Raw genomic sequence first — 20,062 nt, forward strand, 5'->3', positions numbered from 1 at the left:
CAATGAAGAGTTGTTTAATGGATATAGATAGAGATGTAGTTTCATAAATGCTTCCGGAAATGGAAGGTCATGATGGCTGCACAATAGTATGAATGTTCTTAATACCACTGAACTATACACTTAAACATACCTAAGATGGTAAAGCTTATGTTATGTGTATTTTATCACAAAAAAATTGGGGAAAAAAACAAATGTATTAAAATATAAGGATATATGGCTTTTCAACTTTAGGGGGAAAAAAAAAGAAGAGCAATAATGAAACTGCTGAAAGCAGTCTGAGTGAATTCTGTCAAAATAACATATGGAACATGTGTGAAAAAAAATGACAGTTTGCTAGTCAGGCAGTTAGGATATAGAATGACGATGTGGGACAACCTCAAACAGAAAAAGCAAAAGCTCTGCTTTAAAGACCAAAGAATTCACAACTTCAAACAAATCAGCATAGCTGTGGGCTGTGGGAAAACAATACATGAAACACACTCTCTGCTCTTGAACCAACTTCAGGCAGATTGTAAATCTAAGGCAAAGTCCAAAAAAGTACTACTGTCTGGAAGCTGTGGCTGCAGATGCAAACAGCGCAACTGACGTGATACACATGCAGAGAGGGAAGGACCACATGAAGGGCAATGGCCTAGGTGCTGGCAACCAGAGGCCCTTACTGATTTACATACTTAACTGGGATCCTAAAATAGCAGACCAGTTACCCTAAAACTTCTAAACGTATGAGAATCTTGAGCACTTTCTGAAAATAGTGTTATTATAAAAATATCTTCAGTTTTGCTTTAGATTTTTTTTTTAAGTTTCCTGGAAAACTTTTAAAAAAATTACATCTTAACAGAGAAAATCACCTTTAAAATAATCCAGGAAATTCTAAGAAATTTACTGGCAACTCTACGGAGAAAATGTGCTAGCATTGTTTTTTTAGATAACTCTAGCTGCTTCTCATTTTTATGACACATTCCACAAATGATTCAAATGTTTATTGGGTTTTTCTTCTTTTTTGCACAGTAAAATGTTTCAGCTTATTACCTTACAAGGCCCTTACAGTCAATCTGTTAACTGGATGATTTACAGAAGGAGTGTACACCTAAGTTTTAAAATTTGAGCCATCTACTAACTGTGGCCAAGTAACAATAGTACACTGCAAACTGGTTTCCTCCCAATGACCAAAATATGAAGCAAAATGCAAACTCTTTTCAGCTTATTTGAAGTTCAGTTTTCCATTTAATGCTCTCCTCTACAATGAACTCAAAATTTTAAACATCTGGTTATTTTAAAAGTTCTGACCAAAAAACCATTTTTTTGTGACTATATCTCAAATAATGGATATACTGGCAATAAATGGAAATAGACACATAGCCAAAAGTAAATAGTGAACAGGTTTTGAGAAGTCTGAAAATTAAACTGTTTGAAGCTGGGCTGCCTAGTAAAATGAACGCCCAACTAATTCAAAAACATTTTATTTCTAAATAAAGAATGAATAATACCATAGCCACAGTCTGTTTATGCTTCCCATTGGGTCACTGAATACAGAAAGGGAGACAGGATAAAGATGGGGAAAAGGAAGTACAAAGGATAAAGAACAGATAGCAGAAACAAAGATTTACGCTCTACACCTTAAACTCACAAAGTAACATATGTCTATTATATCTCAATAAAGTTGGAAAAAAATCCAAGTCAGATCTCACTGCTCCTTAGCTCAAGTACTCCAGTTGCTTCTCATCTCGCTTGGTGAAGATATCCAAGGCCTAAAACTGGCCTGTAAGACCTTCTAACTTGGCCCTGTTACCTCTCTGACCACATCCATTGTTCTCTCCTTCACTCCTGCACTGCGGTCACACTGCTCTCCATGTGCTCCTCAAACACAATATATAAGCCACAGCTTCAAAGCCAGTCACTCGTCACCCTTCTGCTTGCACACTCTCCTCTCATGGTTCACCCCCTGACCTCTACTTCCTTTTGCCGCTGTTTAGTTGCTCAGTCATTTTTGACTCTTTGTGACCCCATGGTGGTAGCCCACCAGGCTCCTCTGTCTATGTAATTTTCCAGGCAAGAAATACTGGAGTGGGCTGCCATTTCCTTCTTCAAAGGATCTTCCTAACCAAAGGATCAAACCTGTGTCTCCTGCATTGGCCAGCGGATTCTTTACCACGGAGCCACCTGGGAAGCCTTCTACTTTCTAAATATTTTCCTACTAAAGACTTATCTGTCTCCCCTTAACCAGAATATAAGCTTTAAGAAGTCAAAGATTTGGATGTTTTGCTCACATGGTATCTAGAATGGTTCTTGGCATATGCTTAATAAGTATTTGAAGGAAAGCTTAGGCACTGAAAAATGCTGAAAAGAAAAAAGACTAGATGTCTTTTCACCAGTGTCCATTAAACAGCAGGTAACTAAGAAACACAGGACATTTAACCATATCTAATCTCCTTTAGGGATTCCCAGGTGGCTCAGTGGTAAAGACTCTACCTGTCAATGCAAGAGGCGCAGAAACACAGGTTTGATCCCTTGTTTGGGAAGACTGTCTGAAGGAGGAAATGTCAACACACTTGTATTTCTTGCCTGGAAAATTCCATAGACAGAGGAGCCTTGAGGGCTACAGTCCATAGGGCTGCAAAGAGTCGGACATGACTGAATGACTGAGTGCACACACATGCCTAGTCTTGCAAACATCTATTTCCCTGTCAGTCTAGGCCAAATAAAAGTGAATGCTTAGCAACAGGTGAGCATTAATACACTGGCTTTCCAGTGGCTCGGTGGTAAAGAAGTTGCCTGCCAATGCAACATACACAAGTTCAATCCCTGGGTTGCGAACATATCTTGGAGAAGGAAATGGCACCTGGAACTTGCCAGTGTTCTTGCCTGGGAAATCCCATGGACAGAGGTGCCTGGCAGGCTATAGGCACCTAGGGTTGCAAAAAAGTTGGACATGACTCAGCGAGTAAACAACAGTAACAATCTCCTTTAAGATGACAGACAAAGAAACATGTCATTATGAACACGTCTGTTCATATTCTGGATGAAATGTCAAAGGTCAAAATATACAAACTGCATTATCTACAACAAAAAATTATCACACAGATTAACTGAACTATTAATACAGGAGAGGTTATTATATATTTATATGAGATAAAACTCATTATGCTTCACTTATATGTATATCACAAATTCCCCAATGAGGCAAGTTCATTAACAAAGGCTCAATATGCTAATTACATGTGTCACCTTCTCTACTCATCAAAATGAGTCAGATAGGATACTTTTCTATTAATAGCAACACACTGAGATGGAAAACAATACCCCACATCAAAACAATGAATTACAGCTTTCCTTAAAAATCTTATAACTTAACATTTTAAATTATTTAGAACATTAATAACATTGTATTCTCACATTTCCAAGAGGAACTAAAATATCAACAGAAAGAATAGTTCATTCTAGTTATTACACCCATGTACCTGTTATCTGCCTTTCTTAATACTTACTCTTAAGGAATTAAAACTCCTAATGTTACTATACTGCATGCGTGCTAAGTCAATTCAGTTGTGTCCATCTCTTTGCAACCCTATGCACTGTAGCCCACCATCCTCCTCTGTCCATGGGATTCTCCAGGCAAGAATACTGGAGTGGGTTGCTATGCCCTACTCCAGGGAATCTTCCTGACCTAGGGATTGAACCTGCGTGTCTTCTCCTGCATTGGCATGTAGGTTCTTTACCACTAGCGCCACCTGGGAAGCCCACTATATTGTGCAATCCAATGTAAAAAGACAGGAAGTTTAAACAGTCTTTTTTTTTTTAAATCAAGCTAAGCCACAGTCCAACAAGTGTTAGTGATTATTAAGAGCACTTATTATTTTTCTAAAGAGTTTAATATTTCGGAAATTCAAGTCACAGAAAAACTGATGTGTGATAAAGTATAATCTTATACTGACCCTCTGTGGTTTACTGAAGTATAACATCAAAAAAATTCTGTGGTTCAGGGTAGTTGTTACTGGGAACACACATTCCTTAAGACACAAATTCAACAAAATACACCTATGACATGAATAGTACTCTGTATATTTATAATACCTCGTTAAGCCAGAAAGGTATTATTAGTCCCACTTTCCAAATAAATAAACCGAGATCCTGAAAGAGAAGTTCATTTGTCTCATCTAACATGTCACTGTGTAACAGACCCCTTACAGTCACACACACACAGAAAATGCACACACTTACTTGTGTGCACAACCACACCAAGGATCTACAGGTTAATACTACTCAATGTGGGGCCTTCAAAAAATACTGCGGTTAAAGACTTCAAAAAATGCATTCTACAGCAGAATATCAATTTTCGTTCGTTCAACTAAGAGCAAAAATTATATTGTGAATGTTGATGATAATTCCATGAAACTGGCACTTTCATCATTGTTGAAGGCACTAAAAACTGGTACAACCCCTTTGGAAAGCATTTGGCAATAATCTCAAGACACAAAAAGTATCTGTGTCCTTTCCTAGTAATTCCATTTCTGGGAAGCTATCCTATGAAAATAATTCAAAATATGGAAAAAGCTATAGATTATTTATAACATTCTAGAAACTTGGCATCTGAGATTTAAATTTTGAGGCTTGGACACTGGTAGTTTCAACAGCTTGTGAGAGAAACCACAGGTTGATCCACAGCATATGTCAAGTTGCTGTGTGAGTGAGGAAGTCATGTTTACTGACTGGTGAGTGAGTCTGACTGCCAGCACTGGCTTCTCCTTGTGGTCTCTGCAGGTTCTCACATGCACTGACATTTCTAAAACAGGGGGCTGGGGCAAAAGGAGGAGCATTTTTGTTAAAAAATTGTTTTTATAAGTAAAAGACCCTAAAAGAGTAAGTCTATTACTTGGCTGGTGATGAAAGTGAAGAGATCTAAGAAAGTACTGATATTTTTGGCTTTGGGATTTGTAACAGCCTTAGATCACATTTCTTTTCAATGCCATGGGCCTACTGAAGTGAAAGATTAGAAATATGATTAAAATATGATTAATATTAGAAATTTAATATTCACCAATAGAGAAATGATAAACCATAATCTACCTAATCACTCACTGGCTGAATAAGGGAAATGGAATTACAGATGATAATTTTTCATTTTATATTTCAAAATATTTTACATGATATTAATATCACATCCCCAAATAGCAAAGTCAAGATAAAAATGTACTGCTGAATATCAGAGGGAACAGGTGCTAATTTATTACATGAGGTCAGCATTACCCTGATACCAAAAGCTAAGGACACTGCAAGAAATGGAAACTACAGGCAAGTATTCCTCATTAACACAGGTGCAAAAATCTTTAACAAAACATTATTAAACTGAGTCTAGGAATAGAAAGAAGGATAATGCAACATGACTAAGTGAATACGAAAACTGTATTGCTTAAATCTTCCTATGCATCACTTTTTGGTATTTTTTACTATATAAACTATATTAATAAACACAAAAGTTAGATCTGATCCACTCAATATCTCTCTAAACTATTTAATAGAAAACTTGTCAATCAAATTTATTTTAAATCTTCTTTCTTATATTATCACCTGAATATCTCAATTTAAAATATGTTCATTTAAAATATCTTCATTCAATAAGCTCATCCTAAGATGAGAATTAAGCTACAATTCCAACATATTTGATTTAAAAGATAGACTCCAACACTTCTTAGAATCATTAACCCAAGGACCTCAAGTAAAAAATTTCTTCACGTATCTCTGAGTGGTAGGTTCATACTGCCTTATAGTGAAACTTACTGACAAAGGATACTCAATCCCTTAATGCAGACTCTGTGCTCTTTTACTGAACAATTCTAACAACACAGAGAATTCCTCTTTACACTACATTGAAACCTTTCATTCAATTTTTATCCACTGGAGAAACACTGACTTCTGAGGTAGTAACTGAGATTAAGTCTTTATTTACATACTTATCATGCAAGTACTTGAAAATATTAAGTCAATTTAGATTTTTCCTCTCCAGGCTAAATTAATTGTGTTCCCTTTGCCACTGTTCATATACTAATACTACTAAACTTCATTTTTTCTTTCTCACAAAAGTCAAACATTTAAAACAAATGGGTTAAAACACAGCACCGAATTCTTACAGAACATGTAAGAGACATATAGCCATCCTGATAAATTTACTCTAAGAATCTATCCTCAAATATCAAAATATGCTAGTCTTCCCACTCCATAAAAACAATCTATGAAAACAGATATTTTACTCTCAGTGCAAAAACAAATGAGTTGTAAGAAACAGAACTAAATGAATACAGAACACTTAACTTTTAAGCAATGGTGCTTTAACAGTATTCTTTCATCTAGAGACAAACCGAGGCTAAAATAATTGAATCATTGCCCAAAATCATATTTAAGATTAACACAAAAAGCAGTAATTTGCAAAAACAGTATTATTCACAAAGATACATGCTAATTTGCCCAGGACTGTTAAGAAAAAATACCTATGTTAGAAAATAATCCTCATTTATCCTCTTACCTTGGTTCAGCTTTGACAAGGTTTTAATTATTATCGTAGTAGTATTTTACTACTCTAAAAAGTTCCTGAAGCCTTCAAGGCAGTTATAAAAATCATAATGCTATATATACTTCTTGGACTATCCAAGAATATTCTAAAATTGCGTTAACTGAGATGGAAAACTACATATTACATATTTTGAGTAAGTGAATCCTCACTAAGTAAAGTCTACTAGTGGTTACTAGAGAAAAATCCACTTATGAATTACATATTTTGAAAAGAAGCTTAATGACTTTAGAATACATGGTGCCTGGAATGAAGTTTCTATATTCTGAGAACACTGGAATCAAGCCTAGGAAAGGCCTACTTTCATAAATGGGTAATTTATAGTGAGTAAATTAAAGAAACCAAGAATAAGCCAGTAAGAGTCTAAAACAGTAGTCCCAAAGTGAATTATGCAAATATCATATTAACTTCCTCACAAAAACATTCCTGAAAATGTTATTTTTTTCAAGTTAATGTTTCCAAAGAGTTGATCTTCTTTTCTATCTGATGTTCCCAAATGAAGGAAAACAGTGAACATCTGGTTAGTATCTAATTCTTACCTGGAACCCATTTAATTTCCATTTCCATATCATTTTCTTTGCCTTTCTTTTCTTTGTCATGAATAACTTGTAAGAGTTGCCTATATTTAGCAATTTGTTCTTCATCATCCTTCTGACTTTTTTTTGTTTTCCCATCTTCTTCTACACTGACTCCATCATCACCTAACAAAAAAATCAATTTCACTTAATATACAGAAATAATTTCACTTCTAACTTCACTGTTCAATCTCAGTCACGGCAGCACTCTTCTCAAAGCTGTCAAATACACAATAACAATAGAATATCAAAATAAGACTTAAACTTAACATAGAATGAATTAAATGACTTAAATCTTATTTTCAATAAAAATCAGCTGCAATATAAGTTAGTACAGCAGCAGCAGCAACAGTATACTTGGGAATCTCTGTTTTTATTAAAATACATATCTCAAAATAATCCTGTAGTCATGTAACATTCCTGAACTTCTCCACCCTATATGCAAGACAGCAGGGATGAAATTTTTCCTCCTTTATGTCTCCTACCATCTAACACATGTGTGGTCAATAAAAGGAGCCTGAATAGTGCTGGGATGCATCTGACACATGGGCTTAGCTGTTGACTGACACAGATGAAAGAAGCTGCCTGTTGTCCGAAACAGAGAGTAACAAGTCTTTTCCACGTGATGATGAGCAAGCGTGCTTACTCTCAGGGTCTCGTTAGCACATCAAGAATACAAACGAACACATTAGAAGTCTGTGCATTTAACTTTCCCATATTGGAAACCTTCCCACTTCCATTTCCCAATTTTATAAAAATAATCATAATACAAAGGAACAGTGTAAAATTCATGGGCAACAAACACCAAAGAAAACTAATACGTGAAAAGTTTGTTTGCTCTGTATTTCCACTGTAATTCTCCACGTCAAAAACATAAATTAAGAACCTAGGTTTTAATGCAAAACATACAGACTAACTGAATTGAGTAAATGTCCTCAGTAAAGGGAAATTTTACAGAAGACCCTCTCTTCTATGACCTATAGCTAACTGGTCACTAAATATGCCCAATATTATTAAGCATTTTGCTGTGAGACATCAATGTTAATAGATTGTCCTTACATCTTCAAAAGGTGATGTGAAAAAATTGGTTAAATCAATGTTTTTATAGGTTCTTTTTCCTCTGAATGAATAAAAAATAGTCCACAACATTCTTTCCGTCCTGTCACACTTTTACATTTTCACTTGAACAGCTGAAATTAATTTTTTTCCTGTTTGTGCTTTATGCCACAATAATAATGTTGGATGGAATTCTGTCATGTATCCCGTAATTCAATGGATAAAACATCAGGAACACATTAACAAAATGGCAATGTATTTCTTTCTATTAAAAGCTTACTTCTGAAAACATAATTAGAAGCAAGCTGCTTCCAGGTTGAAATTTTAGTGGTAAGTCTCTGATGGCCTACTTTAAATTGATTTTTTCCAGTACTAAAATTTTACTTTCTGAAGCTCTAAAATGTGGGTTAACTCATGTAAGTCTGTTTTCTCCCAATTCAAGGACAATACTTTGTGAAAGACTTAATTCTATATAAGGAGTGAAAAAAAACTGTAACAGTAAGAAACCCTGGTATGATCTCTTATAAACTACAACAGGAACATCCAGTAACTTCAAAGCATTCAAATATACTAATGCATCTATCAGAGGTACTAAATTATAGATTATAGTAAGCTTGTAATCAATTAAAATACTGAAGAAAAATGCATGTTTTTAAAAACTTCAGTAGTACGTTTCAAACAAAAAGCCATTAATCCTTAAAGTTTTAGAAGTAAAAATATATGATATGAGGTAGTATGCTAAGACTTTATATATGTTATCTCAATCTTTTCAACCATGAGCAGGTACTATTATGGTCCCCATTTCATAGCTACGAAAATAAAGGCACTGAGGCAAAGAAAATCTAACCCAAGCCTCAGAGTTATTTTAAAAAGAAAAAAGAAAACTTCAAAGAACTGACAAACTAGTGAAGAATTACCAAATCAAAATTAAGGAGAAGATGATCATTATTGTTGAGAGGACCCCATTGCCCTGAATGGATGTACTGGTCTACCAAACAAATAGCCCTGAGACTAACTGACAGTTTTGGCAGACTCGCAGGCCAGTAAGACAAAAGTTAAAGAACCAACTAGTACCCATATTTAGGAGGGACCCCAAAAGATATACTCCAGGGCAAGGATCAACCAGAAGTAGACTAGCATAGAAAGACAGTAGATAAAAAAAATATAGGAGAGAAACAACATGGAAGTTACAGTGAAAAGACATATATTTAATTGGAGTCCCAGAAAAGGGGGAAGAAATTCCTGAATAGATAATGGCTGAAAATATTTCAAAACTGATTAAAAGATACCATGCCACAAATTTAAGAAACCCAACAAACCCCAAGCATAATAAATTAAAAAAGCCTATTCTTAGTTCATATTAAAACTGCAGAAAGACAAAAGGAAAGAGAAAACTTTTAAATGCGAAGAATAAAATCCAGAGAACCTTCAAAAGACTGAAGAAAGTAGACTGACAGCTGACGTCTCAAAAACAACAAAATCAGAAGCCAGCAGATTATTATCAATGTAGGAAACAAGAGGACTGTCTACCTAGAATTTTTTTTTAATTTTTTTTATTTTTAGAATTTTTTTTTAATCATGAAAATATATTCACAAATAAAGGCAAAATAAGGACATTTTTAGACTAAACTAAAACTCAGTTTTGGAAATTACCACAGATATACTTAAGGTAGAAAGAAAATGATTCCAAACAGAAGTATGAGATTTAGAAAAGAACAAGGAGCAAAAGAAGTAGGGAAAATGTGAGTAAATGCAAACAAAACAGTAATATTAATATCCTGTGGTACTTAAGAAGTAGAGTATACAGAAGAGCATGAAGGTTCTTTTAAGATTCCTTGTATTCTCTAGGAGGGTAAAAATATTAATTAGTGTTCAACTTTAATAAGGATGCAAGTCACGAATTCTAGGATAATCACTAAATGAACAGAAAGAAAGAGTCTACTTTGTAAACTAACTGAGCAGAAAAACAGTATGTAAAAAATAACCCAAAAGCTCTTAGTTTAAAAAAGGGATGTTAATAAAGCATTTTACTAGTTTAGGTGATTGCATAACTGTAAGAATCATGTCTCATCTAAAAGACCAGACTTTTTTTGTGAGGTTAGAGTTTTAAAAAAAGTGTCTTTGGTTGAAGAAATTCAGGCTAAGAAAATATCTCTAAATAAAAAACTTCAATTACTATCTACCAGTATATATAATACTGTACATGTGAGCATACTTCACAGACAACTGAAGGATTAGATATTCTCTTACAAGCTACTGCCAAAGACATATTGTCATTATAAGTCTAGATTAAGTATTCAAATGCTTACAAAAGCAGAACACCAAAAGACAAACAAATACCTTGTGGTTCTTCTATTTCCTCTTCATCTTCACTAGAAGAAGCTAAATAGGCTTGAAAATCCATGTCCAAAAGTTCTTCCTTTTTAAATTTCCTGTTGAGTGTTGTAATTCTTTCATGATCAGTCTCATCCCAAGTGATCTCCACCTTCCACCAACGAATAAGAAAAAATAACATATAAAAACGGAAATGTCAGCAACCCAAACTTGTAAAGAATACTGATCGTTAACGTGGATGTTTAACAGTAAACTAATAAAGACATACTAAAATCAATAATATATAACATGCTTAAGACAAAAGTTTCTACCTGTGGAAAGGGAAGCATTGCTGTGCCTTTATGCTAACTCTCTATTATATGCAAGGCACTTCATTACTGGGAGTAAAAATTCATCAGTATATGGACTGACTGTGGTGAAAATAAGAAACTGCACCAGTGAAAAATTAACATTATTATGAATGAGTCAAAACATGTTTTTCACCTGGAGTTCTAGGCATTTCAAGGGGTCTACAAACTGAAATTTCCTGATAAAGCTTTTGGAACAATCTCAGTGTGGTCCTTTTTCCAAAAGAGATTAAAAGCCACTGATTAGAAAGGCATTTACTGGTTCAAAGTACAGGAAACCCTCATGACACAGGAATTTATCTATAACATGATCGGTCTGGTGACATGCTCCTGTCCTCTACAAAGCCCCCATTCTGAGTCTTGTTAGAGATTTAATCTCCATCACAGGGTGAGTCCCACATCCTTACTCTTTTTTCCCCTCAGGCTAATTTCCCCAGCTCGGAACAAAAGGAGTACTGATTTAACTAAAAGATCCAATCCTTAAAATAACTGCCATTGTTGGAGAAATTACTGCTAGTTCCACAATTCAGAATTATTCCTATTCTGATCATTAAGACTGAGCTGATGACCACAAAATCACTCCTGAACTGAGACAGATGTGGATGATACAGCCAGGCCATAGGAACTGAAGACTGGCTGACTGGAGAGGCCTGACTGTTTTTTAGGCTTGAAAATAACCTGATCCTAGGTTTTCTGTGACTGAATCTTTCAGACTTCACTTACTGCACACTGGTGAGGTTTCCCTATCAGTTCAGTTCAGTCGCTCAGTTGTGTCCAACTCTTTGCGACCCCATGAATCACAGCACGCCAGGCCTCCCTGTCCATCACCAACTCCCGGAGTTCACTATACTCAGTAACTAATCAAGGCCACACAGTATCCACAGGCTGTGGGTGGCAGATACAGCAGCTCTCTGCCACCAGACTGGCCTCAGAAGAGCACAGTGGTTTGTCACAAGAAAGGCAATGAGAAGCCTGTGTGGCTGCTGCAGAGTTCAGCAGTGGGTAAAAGGAACATGGGGCAGGACAGCAGACAAGCTAGGCAGCTAAGTAACAAACTAATTCAATACAAATCTTTTGGCTGTTTATGATTAAGTATTAATGTGACATTAAGTAGTCCAGAATTATTCTACTTCAACTGTTTTTACAGTTTGGGGTCACATGTGGAGAAAAAAATGTGTTCCTATTTTAAATTTGCATTGCTTCTAACTGTGATTTGAATTAGTGTTAGCTCCTCCCTAGGATACTAAATTTAGTCTTGGAGCACAAAATGAAGCAGGGCAAAGGCTAATAAGAGTTTTGTCAAGAGAACGCACTGATCGTAGCAAACAACCTCTTCCAACAACACAAGAGAAGACTCTACACATGGACATCACCAGATGGTCAACACCGAAATCAGATTGATTATATTCTTTGCAGCCAAAGATGGAGAAGCTGTATACAGTTAGCAAAAACAAGACCAGGAGCTGACTGTTGCTCAGATCATGAACTCCTTATTGCCAAATTCAGAGTTCAATTGAAGAAAGTAGGGAAAACCACTAGACCATTCAGATATGACCTAAATCAAATCCCTTATGATTTAACAGTGGAAGTGAGAAATAGATTTAAGGGACTAGATCTGATAGATAGAGTGCCTGATGAACTCTGGACGGAGGTTCGTGGCATTGTACAGGAGACAGGGACCAAGACCATCCCCATGGAAAAGAAATGCAAAAAAGCAAAATGGCTGTCTGAGGAGGCCTTACAAATAGCTGTGAAAAGAAGAGAAGCAAAAAGCAAAGGAGACAAGGAAAGATATAAGCATCTGAATGCAGAGTTCCAAAGAATAGCAAGGAGAGATAAGAAAGCCTTCCTCAGCGATCAACGCAAAGAAATAGAGGAAAACAACAGAATAGGAAAAACAAGAGATCTCTTCAAGAAAATTAGAGATTCCAAGGGAACATTTCATGCAAAGATGGGCTCGATAAAGGACAGAAATGGTATGGACCTAACAGAAGCAGAAGATATTAAGAAGAGGTGGCAAGAATACACAGAAGAACTGTACAAAAAAGATCTTCACAACCAAGATAGTCATGATAATGTGATCACTGACCTACAGCCAGACATCCTGGAAGGTGAAGTCAAGTGGGCCTTAGAAAGCATCACTACGAACAAAGTTAGTGGAGGTGATGGAATTCCAGTTGAGCTATTTCAAATCTTGAAAGATGATGCTGTGAAAGTGCTGCACTCAATATGCCAGCAAATTTGGAAAACTCAGCAGTGGCCACAGGACTGGAAAAGGTCAGTCTTCATTCCAATCCCAAAGAAAGGCAATGCCAAAGAATGCTCAAACTACCACACAATTGCACTCATCTCACATGCTAGGAAAGTCATGCTCAAAATTCTCCAAGCCAGGCTTCAGCAATATGTGAACTGTGAACTCCCAGATGTTCAAGCAGGTTTTAGAAAAGGCAGAGGCACCAGAGATCAAATTGCCAACATCTGCTGGATCATGGAGAAAGCAAGAGAGTTCCAGAAAAACATCTATTTCTGCTTCATTGACTATGCCAAAGCCTTGACTGTGTGGATCACAATAAACTGTGGAACATTCTGAAAGAGATGGGAATACCAGTCCACCTGACCTGCCTCTTGAGAAACCTGTATGCAGGTCAGGAGGCAACGGTTAGAACTGTACATGGAACAACAGACTGGTTCCAAATAGGAAAAGGAGTACGTCAAGGCTGTATATTGTCACCTCGCTTATTTAACTTATATGCAGAGTACATCATGAGGAATGCTGGGCTGGAAGAAGCACAAGCTGGAATCAAGATTGCTGGGAGAAATATCAATAACCTCAGATATGCAGATGACACCACCCTTATGGCAGAAAGTGAAGAGGAACTCAAAAGCCTCTTGATGAAAGTGACAGAGGAGAGTGAAAAGGTTGGCTTGAAGCTCACCATTCAGAAAACAAAGATCATGGCATCTGGTCCCATCACTTCATGGGAAATAGATGGAGAAACAGTGGAAACAGTGTCAGACTTTGTTTTTTGGGCCTCCAAAATCACTGCAGATGCTGATTGCAGCCATGAAATTAAAAGACGCTTACTCCTTGGAAGGAAAGTTATGACCAACCTAGATAGTATATTAAAAAGCAGAGACATTACTTTGCCAACAAAGGTCCGTCTAGTCAAGGCTATGGTTTTTCCCGTGGTCATGTATGGATGTGAGAGTTGGACTGTGAAGAAAGCTGATTGCCGAAGAATTGATGCTTTTGAACTGTGGTGCTGGAGAAGACTCTTGAGAGTCCCTCGGACTGCAAGGAGATCCAACCAGTCCATTCTAAAGGAGATCAATCCTGGGTGTTTATTGGAAGGATTGATGCTTAAGCTGAAACTGCAATACTTTGGCCACCTCATGCGACGAGTTGACTCACTGCAAAAGACTCTGATGCTAGGAGGGATTGGGGGTAGGAGGAGACGGGGACGATAGAGAATGAGATGGCTGGATGGCATCACCGACTCGATGGACATGAGTTTGAGTGAACTCCGGGAGTTGGTTATGGACAGGGAGGCCTGGCGTGCTGTGATTCATGGGGTCGCGGAGAGTCGGACATGACTGAGCGACTGAATTGAACTGAACTGAGGATACTAATAACTGACATATTACTTATTAAAGAATCTAGTTAAGTAAGACTGTATGGGAAAGATAGAAGAGAAAAAAGAAACATTTGCAGGTAACTGACTCAGGCTTAAAGGCATAACAAAACCTGGAAAGAGGTTCAAATAGATGGGGTAGATAAAAATGCAAATACACTTGTGTTTCATTTCTATTCGTACTTATGCATTAAAACTTTGAATACTTTCCATTTCTAAAGATGCTATAAGTAAATAACAAAGTCTTTCTTAAAGCAACAGAGTCCAGCTATATAGAAGAAATACCGTTGATGTTCCCATTGCAGCAGATGTGAAATATTTTGGTTTATATGCTGTTAAATCCACTTCTGAGGCTACATCCTTGGGCTCATCATCAAAAGTAATATCATCTGGTATAAACCTAAGAAACAAAGGAAAAAAATGAATTCATTTAAACATATGCTGCAGTGATAAACAACCAAAGTGTAGATTGTCTTCTAATTAAGTGTAGTTTATACACACATACCGCATAGAGTTCCACAGAACACACATGCAGATGAAGTAGACAATCTTAGAAATAACCTTGGTACAAAACTTCTGAGATTCATAAGCTGTAAATCTAAGTGAACTCTGTAGGTAGAAACCCTGCATTAGGAGTCACTTAACGTGAGTCTGGTGTAAACACACACGAGTTCCTCATGCTTCAGAAGACCTAGATTCCTGATAATATAGTCACTGACTTGCTTCATGATATTCTGAATATCAGACGGAATTATTAACAGGGAAGTACTCTGAAAATAAAGTATCATACGAACGAGATATCACTGAAATAATGAAAAGCTTAAGGCTGATTCTTCAACACTAAAAATCTTAATATTATCTTATAATTTCTGTCACAAATAATAGCAGTTAAATGTAAATTAGCTACTGTAACTGTTTGACAATTCTTAGCCATCAGGCTAATGAATGGGAGGAAAAAAGCAAAGAGAAATAGATCAGTATTTTAAACATTGTCAATAGACATGATTTTGAGGTAGATGAATAAAGAGTTCCCTAGATAATAGGATAGCAGCAGAAAACTCAGTTTTCTTTTATGAAGAAAATATACGACAAAATTTTATATGACAAAATAAAATAGGGGATGTAAGTTTTTTCCATGGTCATTGATCTTATTTTCTAGATACTGTTAGAGGTTATTCTAACACTGCATGGAAATGTCCCAAAAAGGAAAAGAAAGAACAAAATGATCCTGAGAAGAACATGTAAACATGAACTCATTACAGGCACTCTGACACTTTAATGTTTAGTAACTACAATTAATACATTTAAAACAAGCACCTCCTTTTGAAATTATTAAAAAGAGAAGGAAACAGCTTGTTTGATGAGACAGGTCCTTCATGCTATATACTTAAGCATGCTAAAAACTTACCCCAAACTATCAATTCAAAAAATTTTATTTATACTTTTCTATGAGTCAGAATGCTTTTGAAGTATGAAAGCCAGTGACTATCAACTGATGCATTTTTTTTTTCCCCCTAAAATATTTCATCTTGACCAGAAAGCCTCCAACAAACTTAGATACAAAGAAGTAATTTCTAGCAGGAGGGAGGTTCAAGAGGTAGAAGATAAAAAAGAAAAAAAAAAAGAATCAATGATTGTGAAACACGCTCTTAATAAATTGCTGTGTCTATGTATTAGTAGCTTCAGTTCAGTTCAGTTCAGTCACTCAGTCGTGTCCGACTCTCTGCGACCCCATGAATCACAGCACGCCAGGCCTCCCTGTCCCTCACCAACTCCTGGAGTTCACTCAAACTCATGTCCACAGAGTCGGTGATGCCGTCCAGCCATCTCACTCTCTGTTATCCCCTTCTCCTCCCGCCCCCAATCCTTCCCAGCATCAGAGTCTTTTCCAGTGAGTCAATTCGTCGCGTGAGGTGGCCAAAGTATTGCAATTTCAGCTTTAGCATCAGTCCTTCCGATGAACACCCAGGATTGATCTCCTTTAGAATGGACTGGTTGGATCTCCTTGCAGTCCAAGGGACTCTCAAGAGTCTTCTCCAACACCACAGTAGCTTAGTTGTGTCCAACTCTTTGTGACCCCATGGGCTGTAAGCTGTCAGGATCTTCTGTCCATGAAATTCTCCAGGCAAGAATACTGGAGTGGGTTGCCATTTCCTACTCCAGGGGATCTTCCAGATGCAGGGATTGAACCCAGGTCTTCCACACTGCAAGCAGACTCTTTACTGTCTGAGCCACCAGAGATTAATATAGTGATAATTAATTTAAAAGTAATATACTGATTAATATACAGATTATATTGTATATCTGTATACAGATATACAGATTAATATACTGATAATTAATTTAAAATTAAAAATCTTTAAAAAAAAAGTGATTTCTATTGACAGTGTCACAGTAGAATGGTTTACTGGGTTCAAGGAACTAGGCTAATGATAAAATGGTATGAGAGTTTAGCTTCCTGGTTTCCTTAGAACAAACGTTCCCAACCACCTAAGGTTTTTCAGCTTGGGTCAGTGAAGCCTGAGCACATGGTGGAAATAACGCCCAAGTTGAAGACAAGGCCAGCAAGACCATCTACTCATCAGCACTGTCCAACAGAACTTTCTATGATGATGCCATCAAAGTTCTGCTTCTGTTCTGCCCAACATGTGGCCATTAAGTACTTGAAATGTGTCCAGTGTGACTAAGCAGATGGATTTTAAATTTTTTAAGTTTTTGATTAAATGTAAATAAGCCAGATATGATTACTGGCTGCTGTACTAGACAGCACAGATCGAGAGACACTAGTCTATTAGCAAATTCCTTTGCCTCAAAGTTACTTCACTCTGGTTCCCTAGGTCTAAAAGACAGCTGCCAAGAAATATCTTACATAAAACCCGCCATCCTAAAAACACATCTGACATATATGAAAGCACATAAACGTGAGGTGACTTCTAACACTTTAGCATTTTCTCACTTCAGTTTTCTTTCTTCAGAGTGACATTCTACAAGAGCATTCTACTAAAATCGAGAAATCCTCTTAGAAACCGAAACCACAGACAGCACTACCAATTCTAATATCTCAGTTCTTACAGTTACTTTGTGCTGTATGATTAAACTGGTACCACACACACTAATTACCTTAGATCCACAAATGAACAACTACTTTCGAATTCCAGGCCATCACAATCCTCATAAATTTTAGCAGCTGTTTCAGGAGAATCACAGTCTACTACTGCATAATAGTATTTCAGTCGTTTGAATTGATAATCTCTCAGTTTTTCTCTAGAGGCCCTAAAAAGGGGGGAAAACTCATTAGGCTTACTTAAACAGGAACACAAATACCTCTCTCCTTGTAAAAAAGAAATGTAACTGTTCCAAGAAAAACATATTACAAACTGGCTTTTATTATAATCCATCTTCCTTTATGAATAGCCTTCTTGCCTAACATTAAATACTTAAGCGCAATTTATTATTTTGACAAGGTACAAAGTAGGGATTTTGACTGGAATTTTGTATTTAGAAAAGGAAAGCAAGAATTACATGTGGCTACCTATAATTTAAATTTTTAGAATAGATTATTTTTTGTTTGTTTATTACCATATACAGCTTTCTCAAGTAAACCCACTGAAGACGACCACTGTAGTATAACATATGCTAGGAAAGCACTAGCTTTTATTATAAACAAACACCTGATCTTGTAAAACTTTATTCATGTGTTGTCAAGACTAAACGGTATATTTAAGCTCAACTTACTTAACTATAGCATATTCTTTGAGGGTTTTCATCTGGCAAATAAAAATTTGCCACCAATTTTTATTAAGTGCACATATAGCTCCACCTAGTGCATTCAAAACTACTTAAAATTTATTTCCCTACATTATGATTAAGAACATTCTCTATTATTCTTGCATTCTTGTATTGTCTATTTAACTAAGAAAAATTACATAATTTGGAGGTAAATAGTTTCAATGCCCTTTACATAGAAATCAACATCTAAGAAAAAAAGCAAAACTTACTGATTCAGGTTTAACTATGAAATGTTTTCCAAAACGGTAATAATTACTTTCATGAATACAGAAATATAAATATATACAGAAAATCTGCTTGGAATAGTGTGCCACTTTTGGCAGACTTCAACTTTCTTTGGAACCTGTTTTAACCATGAATGGCACAAATATAAACTTTAGTTCCAACTATGAAAGTGACCAGAATTCTGAATTAGTGACACAAACTCATATGAGGTTTAGTTTTATTTTCTAGAGTGTTTTAATACCAGTCCTTTTCAGGAGCATCTTCAGGAATGCTTAATAACTCCACCGGTCCTTGAATGTGCTCTTCCTTCATCCTCTCCTTTCCAAACTCTGAAGGATATATCTAAACACAAAAAAATAAGATCAAAGTAATTTATACTTTCCTTTTTTCAAAATATACAGACCTGTGAAGGTTAGGAACTCTAAACAACTGGACAGAATGCAAACAGCAAGAATGGCACATACACACATGCTCCCATGTGTGAAAAATGACTGGATAAAATAATTTGAATTAAATCTTTGGTATTTTTTCATCCCGGCTACTTTTGAGAGTCAGGAAATATAATCGTATTAACCTGCAGTGTTTTGTTACTACCAGGCTTAATATTCATTTATTAACTAATATATGCTTTTTTTAGTCATCTGAAATATATAATTTATCGACTAGGGAATCCAAGTTTTTCTCACTAATCTAAGTTGCATAAAACAGGTTTTGATTTTTTCTATGAAGCCGAGCCAGGTTTCTTCTAATACGTCTGTAAATAATAATACCATATTTAAAAATAATTAATCCACAATGCATGTTGAGACAGGATGATGCTGGGCAACAGAGCTAAACCATAACAGGTTTCAATGTAGAAGTTTTTAGCATATAATGTAGTCAGGTATGTTGATTCTTTGTGGTTTTTCCTCTTTATAAGTCCAATGATTCCTACTATCCATCTCCTAAAATATAGATTTAACAAAAACACCATTCTATTTCAATTCTGCCTACAGTTTGATTTTTAATTTTTTTCCTCACTTCATCTGGCTATCATTGGGGAAAAGTGAAAGTTGCTCAGTCGTGTCCGTTTGTAACCCCATGGACTATACAGTCCATGGAATTCTCCAGGCCGGAATATTGGAGTGGGTAGTCTTTCCCTTCTCCAGATCTTCCCAACCCAAGGATCAAACCCAAGTCTCCCACAATGCAGGCGGATTCTTTACCAGCTGAGCCACAAGGGAAGCACAAGAATACTGGAGTGGGTAGCCTATCCCTTCTCCAGGGGATCTTCCCAACCCAGAAATCGAACCGGGGTCTCCTACATTGCAGGCGGATTGTTTACTAACTGAGCTATGAGGGAAGCCTTAGTTGTCCCTCTGATTCTACCCAAACCTGTAAACTTCCGCAACATTATAAAATGTTGTGATGTTATAACTGGGAAGGTAAATCCTTTTATACTGGTATGATTTCTCAAAGACATATGAGTCATTCTCACTTGTTTATTCTTTTAGATAACTAATGGCAACCTTTTTCTTAACTTTCATTTGCACTGAGATTTTG

At 36.3% G+C, this 20,062-nt stretch overlaps 1 protein-coding gene across 3 annotated transcripts in view; it reads right to left on the minus strand.

The window, feature by feature from the left end:
* ESF1 (ESF1 nucleolar pre-rRNA processing protein) overlaps positions 1 to 20,062 on the minus strand; it is a 59,778-nt gene that overhangs the window by 31,201 nt on the left and 8,515 nt on the right. For all 3 annotated transcript variants that reach the window (XM_055426487.2, XM_055426476.2, XM_055426469.2), the window contains exons 5-9: positions 18,762 to 18,862; positions 17,627 to 17,779; positions 14,792 to 14,906; positions 10,534 to 10,678; positions 7,102 to 7,263 (exon numbers count right to left, since the gene is read on the minus strand). In XM_055426487.2, coding sequence (XP_055282462.2) covers positions 7,102 to 7,263; positions 10,534 to 10,678; positions 14,792 to 14,906; positions 17,627 to 17,779; positions 18,762 to 18,862 — 676 coding nt within the window. The remainder of the gene's footprint in view (positions 1 to 7,101; positions 7,264 to 10,533; positions 10,679 to 14,791; positions 14,907 to 17,626; positions 17,780 to 18,761; positions 18,863 to 20,062) is intronic.

The sequence above is a fragment of the Moschus berezovskii genome, chromosome 15 (genome assembly GCF_049115385.1).
Source record: "Moschus berezovskii isolate FMDL1 chromosome 15, NW_MosBer_1.0, whole genome shotgun sequence".
Classification (NCBI taxonomy): Eukaryota; Metazoa; Chordata; class Mammalia; order Artiodactyla; family Moschidae; genus Moschus; species Moschus berezovskii.